General features: G+C 60.4%; 1 protein-coding gene across 7 annotated transcripts in view; it reads left to right on the forward strand.

Annotated features, from left to right (window-relative positions):
- The window catches only part of FAM181A (family with sequence similarity 181 member A), an 11,511-nt gene extending 1,598 nt beyond the window's left edge, over positions 1-9,913 (forward strand). The window contains exons 2-3 of one of the 7 annotated variants that reach the window (XM_070065560.1): positions 739-1,728; positions 8,558-9,913. In XM_070065560.1, the coding sequence (XP_069921661.1) occupies positions 8,617-9,483 (867 nt within the window). In that variant the 5' untranslated portion in view covers positions 739-1,728; positions 8,558-8,616 and the 3' untranslated portion in view covers positions 9,484-9,913. The other 6 variants (XM_051826118.2, XM_051826120.2, XM_051826121.2 and 3 more) reach the window with 6 other exon arrangements.
- The last annotated feature ends 1,142 nt before the right edge of the window (positions 9,914-11,055 follow it).

Consider the following 11,055-nt stretch of genomic DNA (forward strand, 5'->3'; position numbering starts at 1 on the left):
GGACATAACAACGCAATACCGAGCCAAATGGAAACACCAGTACAACAAACTGGAACTCATGAGAGGCGCCAAAGCCGTGCTGAAAGGAAACTTCATAGCACCAATATGCCCACGTTAAACACCAAGAGCAGCTTGGGGCCGGCACCGTGGCTCACTTGGTTAATCCTCTGCCTGCGGTGCTGGCATCCCATATGGGCGCCGGGTTCTAGTCCCGGCTACTCCTCTTCCAGGCCAGCTCTCTGCTGTGGCCAGGGAGGGCAGTGGAGGATGGCCCAAGTGCTTGGGCCCTGCACCCCATGGGAGACCAGGAGGAAGCACCTGGCTCCTGGCTTCAGATCAGTGTAGCGCCGGCCGTAGCAGCCATTTGGGGGGTGAACCAGAGGAAGGAAGACCTTTCTCTCTGTCTCTCTCTCTCACTGTCTAACTCTATCTGTCAAAAAAAAAAAAAAAAAGAAAAGAAAAGAAAAAAAAAAAAGAAAAAAAGAAATGTCTAAGCTTCCAGCAAGACTGACAGAAAAGGGAGAAGTCACAGATTTCTCAGGAGACCTGAATCGGACATCGCCGCACAGCTGGGTGACATGAGGGGCGCCACACAGCATGCCACGGACAACTCCGTGTGCAACGTAGCAGCAACGGACTCCTTAAAGGCCACCAACCGTCAAAACTCGTTCACCACAACACAGATGATCTGAGTGGTGACGATGCTGTAACTTAATTTGTTTTAATTTAAATCTGTAGCATGAATCCTCCTGATAAAGAAATCTACAAGCCCAGATGGTTTGGTTGGAGGAGCCTACTAAACATTTCAAGAAAAAGCAACACCAACTCCATCCATGAAAAAAAAAAAAAAAAGAGAAGGAAAGGCTTCCCAGTGCATTTATGAGGCCAGCATCACCCTGAGGATAGACAAGAAGAATTGAAAAGGCTAATCCTTCACGAACACGGGGAAACAGCAAACATCTCTAAACAAAGTTTTAGCAAACTGAGCTCACAGCAGATAAAAAGCATCACAACCGCAGCAGGTGGACGTTGTTCCAGGAATGCAAAGCTAGTTCAGTTTGTAAAAGCCAGTCCATGTGATGGACCACATTGCCAGGCTAAGCAAAGCTACACAACCCACTCTCCGGTGAGTGGGCAAACCAAGCATGTCTCGAGCACACGCGGAGTAGCAGTTCTCCTGGAAGAGGCAGGAAACTGACACAGGCCGCAGCACGCATGAGCCAGGAAGACACTGTCTGACACAGGCCGCAGCACGCATGAGCCAGGAAGACACTGTCTGACACAGGCCGCAGCATGCATGAGCCAGGAAGACACTGTCTGACACAGGCCGCAGCACGCATGAGCCAGGAAGACACTGTGCGAGTGGAGTAAGCCAGGCACGAAAGGCAGACACAGCAAGAGTGGGAGATGGGTTGTGCATGGGAAACATCGCATGAGCTAGAAACGGACACAGACAAATGGCCTGACGAAACCTGCCCTTCCCCCCCACCCCCAAGCTGTGGGGACAGAAGAGATCGACTGTGACTCATCAAGAGACCCCACAGAAACCCCTGGGCTGGCGGACAGACTGGGCGCAGAGCAGGACAAGGCCAGGAGGCCGCTCTCCCGCTCCACGTGACGTGGAGTTTCCGAGTTGCACCCCGCGGACACCCAGGAGCCCTCGCAGCTCAGACCACCAGCGCTGACCCCACTGGGTCCCGGCCCCTTCCAGGAAGCCCGGGAGGCCAGGTGGGTCTCCAGATTCTGCGATGTTGAATCTGCAACCCATGCACGTTAGGATACTCTCGTAACCAGCACCGAGACGTACGTACCGGAGCGCCGCACAGAGGCCATGAACTGCGGATGGGGAGGGGAAGTGACAGGCCCGAGACCACGCTGCTGTCACCCTTCACTGTGACAGCAACGTGGGCAAGGTGGACTTGACGGCCCACACCATCTCTCCAGCAATGCGACTGCCCGGGCACGGCCCCGGTGGCGCTCCGCTCCAGCAGGGAGGGGAGGTAGCCAGGGCGGGAATCCCCCGGCTTGGCTGCCCATGGCATTTGCCTCGGACGCCGCCTCCCGTCAGATCAAGCAGCTAGAAGCTGGCCCTGCTGTGATTGCCGCTGACAGCGAGCCTCGGGCTGGCCTCGGGAGAAGTCCGGCTGTTTCGTAAGAGGGTTGCATAACTCGGCCTGCGATGTCTCTGGCTGCACCGCCTATGGATTCGGCAGGTTTCCTGGGGTGCGTTCACCACCCTGGCACCGCTGTCAGCTTAGAGCAGGAGCAATTCCCCGACACGGTTTGCGCCTCAGTTTCCTTCCCCGTTCCAGACAGGGATCAGGGCACCCGGAAAGAGCAAGTGACCTCACACATGCTCCGGCCTCCGGCAGGTGTCAGGGCAGGGGCAGGGGCAGCTCCGCCGGGGGCCTGCTTCTGCCTGGTGTGGCTGGGCCATCACTGCCCCTCTCTGGGTCACTCTTTTTCCAACAGTGAGAAGATGGTGCTCCTTTAGGAACTGAACTTCCTGTACAAGGGTGAGGATGCAAAGTTTCCTTTTACGTTTGTTTTTGGCTCTTTAAAACCCGACATCCTGGAACCTGCAGCAACAAACACGCAGACACACAGAAGCAGTCCCCCCCCCGGGCGCCTGCACACGAGGGGCCGGTCAGCCCTTCTGGGGGCCCAGTCAGAGCCTCCTGGGCAATTCCTTTGCACAGGATGAGGGTCCTAAAACGCCAAGGTCACCGTTTTTAAAAAAAAATGACCACTTTAGGCATGTATCTGCAAATCTAGATTTTTCTAGATGTTCTACGGCCTTGTTTGCAAAGTAAGCACAAGCGATGTGTGTGGTTGTGCAAATACGTATTCATAGCACACTGCTATCACGTGTGGGATTCCACGTGTGGGAACTCCTCGTAGGGTATTTTTTTTTTATTGGAGAGGCAGAGGGAGAGACAGACTGACAGATGATGCTCCCATTTGCTGGTTCACTTCTTCTTCTTCTTCTTCTTCTTCTTCTTCTTCTTTTTTTTTTTTTTTTTTTGATGGGCAGAGTGGACAGTGAGAGAGAGAGAAAGGTCTTCCTTTTGCCATTGGTTCACCCTCCAATGGCCACCGTGGCCGGCACACTATGGCCGGCGCACCGCGCTGATCTGATGGCAGGAGCCAGGTACTTATCCTGGTCTCCCATGGGGTGCAGGGCCCAAGCACTTGGGCCATCCTCCACTGCACTCCCTGGCCACAGCAGAGAGCTGGACTGGAAGAGGGGCAACCAGGACAGAATCCAGTGCCCCGACTGGGACTAGAACCCGGTGTGCCGGCGCCACAGGCGGAGAATTAGCCTATTGAGCTGTGGTGCCGGCCACTGTTTCACTTCTAAAATGCCCAGAATGACCAGGCGGGGCCAAGGCCAGGGCTAGGCCAGGCAGATCTCCCATGTGGGTGGCAGGGACCCCCCCCCCGGCAACTTGAGCCACCACCGCTGCCTGCCAGGGTCTGCATGGTCAGGAGGCTGGCTGGCGCAGAGCCTGGAATCTGGGATCTGCAACCTGACATCTCTAGACCGCAGCTTTCCACCGAAAGATGATTCCACGCTTTGCCCCTGCCACTCAACACCCTTGTCCTGCGGGCGGCGGACAGCTCCTTCATGTCTGCTAATTCTCTGTGCCAAGTCCCCCACCCCACCCCAAGAAAGCACCCCAGGAGAAGTCAGACTGGGACCCAGGCTCTCCAATGTGGGATGCAGGTGTCTCGAACTGCAGTCTCAAACCGCACTGTTAAGCCAAAAGCCGTCCTCCCCCACCCCGGTATTTTTAAGTGGGTTTCTCTGCTTAGCAGCAACGTGGAAACCTCCTGCCCAGGCGGCCCCTCTGGCCCCAGGCTCGGCCTGCACCTGCTAGGCCACTGCCTCTTCTCTGCTGCAGGTCCGGTCCACACGTGTGGCGGGGTGAGGGCTGAGCCGCAGCGGGGAGGGGCCATTCTGCTTCCCCAGTGGGTGGGTGGAAGCTGGCTCTTTAGTCACGGAGTCAGAGCAGGGGCCATCCCTCTGTCCCCCAGCCGACAGCAGGTGTCTGAGGGAGGCAATGTGAAGCTGGGAGTCCCTGAGTATACTGGAGGTGTGGTTAGCACACGGGGAACGTCGGAAATGTGCGGTGACAGCAGGTCGGGGAAGTCGAGGCTGGAGGCTCCCGCTGCAGTGGGGTCTGTGGCAGGCGGCATGGCCCACATGCCTTTAACAGAGCCCACGGAAGCCCTGGCCTGGTGCAGGGGACGTGGCCGTGAAGCGCTGTGTCCAGCTCCATTGCACCACGGCCCCAGGCTTCACAGTTCGTCATGAAGCAGAAGCAAGGCAGCCACAAGTGTGCTCCACAGAGGCCGGCTCTGGGCCAAGGTCATTGGAGCACAGGGTGGGGCCGGACAGGAAGCCACTGCCTGCAGTGCACAGGGGGAGTGCTCTTCTATGGAGTGGGTAGGGTATCCAGGGCCAGGCCCCAAGAGCTTTGCTTGGTGAAGGAGACCAGGCTCTGGGCACACAGGATAGGAGAGCTGTCCCGGCTGCGGCTTCCTGCCGGAGTGGGCTGTGAATGCTGAGAGCCGTGGTCAGCTGAGCTGGACCTGAAGGTCCCAGGGCTGAGGCTTCTCCAGGGTGTCATCAACTAGAGATACGGCAGAGGGCGCCCTCCGGGTTCACACACAGCCACAGTGCAGGGGGCTGTGGCTGGGTCTGGCCTCTCAGACAAACACAGGGGAGCCTTCCCCAGCAGGAGGTGGGCAGCCTCCAGCAGCCCCGGCTGAGGCACAGGGCGTGGCCCGGTCAGTGCAGGGCCACTGTCTCTCCCCTCTACGGATCTCAGGTAGCTGTGGCTCCCATATTCCTCTGGGAGAGAAGAGCCGAACACAGGGCTTGGCAGAGAATCTGTGCTCCAGGGCTCTCAAAGCCAACGGCACTGGGGCAGGTTCTGGAGGAGCTGGAGGAGGTGCAGTGAGGCGGTGGATCCAGCACAGGCTTTGCTCAAGGGCAGGCCTGGCTTCAAGTTCAAGTGCGGCCAGTGATTAGCTGTGAGGCCTTGGGAAGGTAACTCACCCGAATTTCCTGATTCGTATGTGGCCGCACTGACCCCAGGCTCTCAGAGACCACGCGTGGGAGGCCACGGAACACTGCTCTGAGCAGGCATGCCGTGCGGTGTCTCCGGCCCATGTTCCTGCCTCTCCTCCTTCCTCCTGTCTGTCTCTTCCTTCCTTCTCTCTCTCTTCTAAAAGGACTTGGTGGAAGAACAGCCCACTTGAAGAGCTGTTTTATTTCCATTTCATTTGAAATGCAGACAGAGAGAGAGAGAGAGAGATCTTCCATCGGCTAGTTCACTCCCCAAAGGCCCACCACAACCAGGGCTGGGCCAGGCCAAAGCCAGGAACCAGGAGCTCCAACCAGGTTTCCTGCACGGATAGCAGGGGCCGTGCACTTGAACCATCACCTTCTACCCCGAGGATGCGCGTTAACAGGAAGCTGGGCCTGGACATGGAGCCGGCCGGGACTTGAGCCAGGTGCTCTGACTGTTACACCAAGCTCTCACCCCCGTGGAGAGCCTGCTTCGGAGGCTGACATGACTCCCACAGAGCTTGCCTGCCAGTTGCGGAGATATCTTGTGGGCTAAGAAATGGGGAGACATTGCCAGAATGGGCTGTCATGACTGCAAGTGCAGGGGGCCCTTGGATGAAGCTGAGACGCCAGCAGGGCGGCTCAGAAATGTCTCACTGCTCTTAGGAGAGAGAGGCTGCTCCAGGGACAGGGACCCGCATGGCGCGGGCGCCGATACCGGCCATCCTGGGAGTGGACCGGGGATGCTTGAAGCCATTCTCTGGGCAGCCGAGTGTGTGGATGCTGGCAAGTGGGTATCGGCTTGGAATACCCTTCAGCCTCTGTGCAGAAGGCAAGCAGGGAACAGTGGGGGGCACCGGGCAAGGGCCTAACCTGGTGACCACAAGGCATCGGGGGTCTCTCCAGCCGTGCGTGCCAGGAGGTCAGCAGCAGGAAGGATGCTTCTGGCCCAGACCCACAGGGTGGGCTGGGATGAGCTGCAGAAACCTTTGGCCCCCGACATCTCGCCCGTGCAGAGGCTGCCGCCGCCAGGAATGCTCCAGGCCACCCCAGTCCATGAGCACTGCCGTCTCGTGTCTCATCAGCTCTTCCCCAACCCCCACAGCAGGGGAAGAGGCACGGGAAAGCAGCACTGGCTTTGCAGGGCTGAGGTTGAGCTACAGCTCCCCGGTGCCCTGCGGCCTCCAGACCCTTCACCCTCAGGCCAGGGGGGGCGGTGGCTTGGAGTCAGGCCACTGTGGGCAGGTGTCTCGTCCCCACGGCAGCTGTCTATTGGCCAGAGGAGGGGGTGGGGCCATCACTCTGGGTGGAGCCCCTGCCCTGCCTGCCAGTGCCTGCAGCCCAGGCCCGGAGATGAATGGCTGTGCTACAGAGGTGCGCTGGGCGCAGACTGTCAGCCAGGCGGACAGGCAGACAGGACCTGGAAGGAAAGGAAGGGGGAGGAAGAAGAGGAGGGGAGGAGAGAAGGCAGAGCGGGCTGGGAGAGGCTGGGAGGCGTGAGAGGGGCCCACGGAGCTGGCTGGCACGGAGGCCTCACCCATTAGCATTTCCCAGGCAGCCTCCCTTGCGGTCGGCCTCACCTTCCTGGCCAGGGGAGGCAGGGCCAGTGCCGGCCCCGGGCTCCCTCGCTCGCTCACTCACAGCAGCCCTGCTTGCAGCCCTGCCGGCGTTGGCACGGTGACAGTAGCCAAGTGTGCAAACTTGTGCCATTGTCCCCAGGCCAGGGGGAGCCATGGAGACTGGCTAATATGACACAGGAAAATGTTTGCTGATGGCAATTCTATGGGCTTTGTCCACCTCTTTCTCCATCATGACGACTCGATTTAAGTCCCTAACTGTTTGACTACAAATGCAAGGGGACCGTGCAACGCCACCCTTTTGTCCAGCCGCGCTGAATGGGCAATTCAGGCTTTGTGCAGCTCAATTGAGGGAGCAAACATAAAGACAAGATTCCTGAGAGCCCCGGCTCCCTTCCCATGGATATCCCGGCACCTCGTTAGAGGCCCTTCCCCGGCCACCTTTCCCGACACCCAGGGACCTCCCCGCTTGGCGGGTGCTCCAGCACCCCAGCGCTTGGGGATCCCAGCAGGTGGCGGGGGCGAGGGTGCTGGAGAGAGACAGAGAGGCAGAGACAGAGACAGAGAGGACCACTCAGCACTCAAGGACAGTGGGGAGAGCAGCCCGCCCCAGCTTACCCCGTCCAATTGTCTGTCTGCAGTGGAGCATGGCAGCTGCAGGCCTGGGGTCTTTTAGGGGAGGCTTGCGCGCCGCTCTGCATCGGGCCCAGCCCCTCCTTGCTCCTGGACATTAGTCCTGCGTGCGCGCGCACGCACACACACACACACACACCCTCACACACTCCCCCGCCCCCTCGAGAAACCAGGGAACCGAGGTCAAGGGGAGGAGGGGCGTGGAGGCCGAGCAGAGTGGGGCTGAAGGGTAGAACTTTACCGGGGAATGATGGCATTGGGGAGCTGTCTTTTTTGTGACGGTCCCCATGGTGACAATTTGTGCCGGCAAAGAATGTGGGAACGGGGCGCCGCCGCCTGATTGGGATGCTTTGTGTCTGGAGAGGCGCTCCTGATTGGCCTGAGGGCCCCCCAGCTCCGGGGAGTCGTCCTCCATTCAGCCCACTCAAGGGCTGCACAACTGCCTGCAGCCCCACGGAGCTCGGCCGGCCGCGCCGGGCCTGCCCCAGGTCTGCGGCGGGGAACCTGCCGGGCCACGCTGGCCGGGGCCCGGGGCCCGCACCTTCGGTCAGTGTGGAGGCCCGCAGGCTCCGGCCCGGCTGGGTGGGGGGGCGTGGGGCAGGCTGGGGCCGGGGGGAGGGGTGAGGTGCTGCGGGCGGCGGCCGGCCTAGGAGCATGAAATTGCTGCAGATGCTTTGGCGGGGGAGCCTGCGAGGCAGGGCTGGAGGAAGTGCAGACAGGGGTCCTGCCTCTGGTCCTGCGTGAGAGTCGGGGGTGGAGCGTGGGGACTGGGAAGGGGGGCTGATGCTGGCAGGGCTGGGGGCGGGGTGGGGGGGGAGGAGGAGGCCACCGCCAGGGAGAAAGGGGGCTTGGCTTTCTCTAAAGTGCAGCCTTGGCCCCAGCTGGAGACATGCAGACCTCGGCGGCGGCGGCAAAGTTGTGCGCGTTGGCAGCGCGGCGTGTGGCTGGCGGGGCCGAGACCTGGGCTCCAGCCCCAGCAAGGCCACCTATGGCTGGGTCGCCTCGGGCCAGCGGCTTGACCTCTCTGAGCCTCCGCTGCCAGAAATGTGCAACAAATTCAGAAAGGCTGCGCAAGGCTGTTCGCACCTGTCCCCGTCACAGTGGCTCAGGAAATGCCTGGCGACAGGAGCAGGTGTTCCGCTTGCCCAGGGCTCTGCTCGGGGGCCACGGGGGCTCCGGGGACACTGTAGCCAGGTGGTGTGGCCCATGGGCAGGCAGGGCGGGGTGTGGCTGCTCAGAGAGACCCCCAACGGCCTGTCGTGTCCCCCAGGTCAGCTCCCTACAGAGCACCCCCCTTCATGGAAAGCCCCGCGCAGTGGTCCCCTGGTGATGGCATCCGACAGTGAAGTGAAGATGCTGCTGAACTTTGTGAACCTGGCATCCAGCGACATCAAGGCCGCCCTGGACAAGTCCGCGCCCTGCCGCCGCTCCGTGGACCACCGCAAGTACCTGCAGAAGCAGCTCAAACGCTTCTCCCAGAAGTATTCGCGGCTCCCGCGGGGCCTGCCCAGCCGAGCCGCTGAGCCCCACCTGAAAAGGGGGCCCGAGGACCGGCCGGGGAGGCTGCTCCTCGATTCCTGCCCCGATTCCAGCCCCGGCTGCAAGGAGAAGGCGCTGGGGAGCGCTCTCCCGGAGGAATGCCTCTCCCACGAGCAGGCCCTGCAGGGGCAGGATCCAGAAGCTGCCAGGCCTGGCCAGGTGCCCATGCGGAAAAGACAGCTGCCTGCGTCCTTCTGGGAAGAGCCGAGGCCCACCCACAGCTACCCCCTGGGGCTGGAGGGGGGACTGGGCCCCAGGGAGGGAGCTCCCTATGAGGGTAAAAAACACTGCAAGGGCTTGGAGCCCTTGGGGCCCGAGACGGCCTCGGTGCCCCTGTCCCCGAGGGCCCTGGCTGACAAGGAGTTGCTCAAGATGCCGGGGATCCCCCTGGTGGGCCGGGTCAATGCCTGGAGCTGCTGCCCCTTCCAGTACCATGGACAGCCCATCTACCCTGGCCCTCCGGGGGCCCTGCCCCCGAGCCCCGTGCCCGGCCTGGGCCTGTGGCAGAAGAGCCCCGGCCGCCCTGGGGAGCTGAGCCACTTCTGCAAGGACGTGGATGGCCTGGGGCAGAAAGTGTGCAGGCCCGTGGTTCTCAAGCCCATCCCCACCAAGCCGGCCATGCCCCCACCCATCTTCAATGTCTTTGGCTACCTCTAGCTTGGCCAGGAAGGCCTTGGCTCCCACCTCCCACCTGCAGGAGTGTGGGGGCCCCAAGGGCTGTTCTCGAGGGGGGCTGGACAGTGTTAGGGGGCCTCCTGGGCATTCCAAATGCCCCCTCCCTTTGTGGCGGGTGGCAGAGGGCAGGATTGGAGGGGTGCTCCTCACTGGCTCAGCTGTCGAGACCTTGGGAGCTGTGGGGCTGGGCTCGGCTGGCCCCTCCCCAACCGGGCCAGAGCCCAAGAGATCACTCCCCTGCCCCACCAAGATGGCAAGCAGCGGGACTCGGTCGATCCTTGCTTGCGGGCCAACCTTACGCCAGTTCCGCATCTGTTCAGCCGTCAGCCACTGTGTGAGCCAATGCCAGTTCTTTTTGTTCGTTGTAAATATTAAGACAGTTAAAAGAATAAAGACACTTCTGCAGTTTCCACATCTTGGGTGTCGTGAGGTTGAACGGTCCCTAGGCCTAAGGGGGCACAGGCTGCACCCAGGCCGAGGGCCCAGGGCTGCTTGTGGCTGAGACTGGCAGGGGAGGCTGGGGGTGGCCCGGAGCCTCAGAGGTGTCTGGGGGCCAGGAAGTGTCGCTCCCCCTCTTCGTGGAGGAGCAACACAGGACCCTGCGCTGTTCTTTCGTCTGCTCGGCCCTCCCCGGGTTTGCTGCTGGTTCTTCCCGGGTTGGCTACTGTCCCTTCCACCTCCGTGGAAGGGCAGTTCCCCCTGGCCGCATTCCCCACTTCCGCAGGGGAGCGGCACACCGCCAGCCGGCTCTTCTCGGGGGCTGCACGGGTTCCCTTAGATGTTCCCCATAGATGTTCCCGGTGCATGCCGTCTCTCTCCTCCTTTATAGTCCTCCTCCGCCAATCCCAACTCGGCTGAGTACGCTGCTCTCCAATCAGGAGCAAGTCCTACAGTTAATTGGTTGAACTGGAGGCAGCTGTGCGGAAGCTGTTTACTTCTCTCCCAGCGCCATATTGTGGGAGAGCAGATGCATAGAATAAGTCCTAATTCGAGTAACTTAGTCTAGTCCGGATTGCTCCCCACAGATCCCCCTTTCTTTTTATTTTTTAGCGTTGATACGCGCCTGTCTTCGGTGTCCCGCGGAACACACTCTGCTCTACTTGCTAGAGTTGCCACAGGCTCTTACAAGTCCTATCAATCAGGAAAACCGAATCCGGGTCCTCTCTTCGCCATTGTGAGGAGGTTTTTAGGCGCTGATGCATGCCTGTGTTCGGTGCCCTGCAGCGCATGCTCTGCTCTGCCCGCAGGGGCTTACAAAACCTATCAGGCAAACCGAATCCAAGCCTTCTCATTGCCTTATTGTGGGGGAGACTTATTAGTGTTGGTTCGTGCCTATCTTCGGTGACCTGCAGCTCATACTCTGGTCGAGCTTTGCTGGCGCTTACCGCCTTAAATCAGGCAGACCGAATCCAAGCTTAATATTGTTGTATTGTGGGGAAGCCTTACTGATGTTAATTCGTGCCTGTCTTCGGTGACCTGTGGCGCATAAGCTGCTAGCTGCCCGCATGTGCTCATCGCCTCACTTGATTAGGCAGACCGAATCCAAGCCTTCTA

The sequence above is a fragment of the Oryctolagus cuniculus genome, chromosome 20 (genome assembly GCF_964237555.1).
Source record: "Oryctolagus cuniculus chromosome 20, mOryCun1.1, whole genome shotgun sequence".
Classification (NCBI taxonomy): domain Eukaryota; kingdom Metazoa; phylum Chordata; class Mammalia; order Lagomorpha; family Leporidae; genus Oryctolagus; species Oryctolagus cuniculus.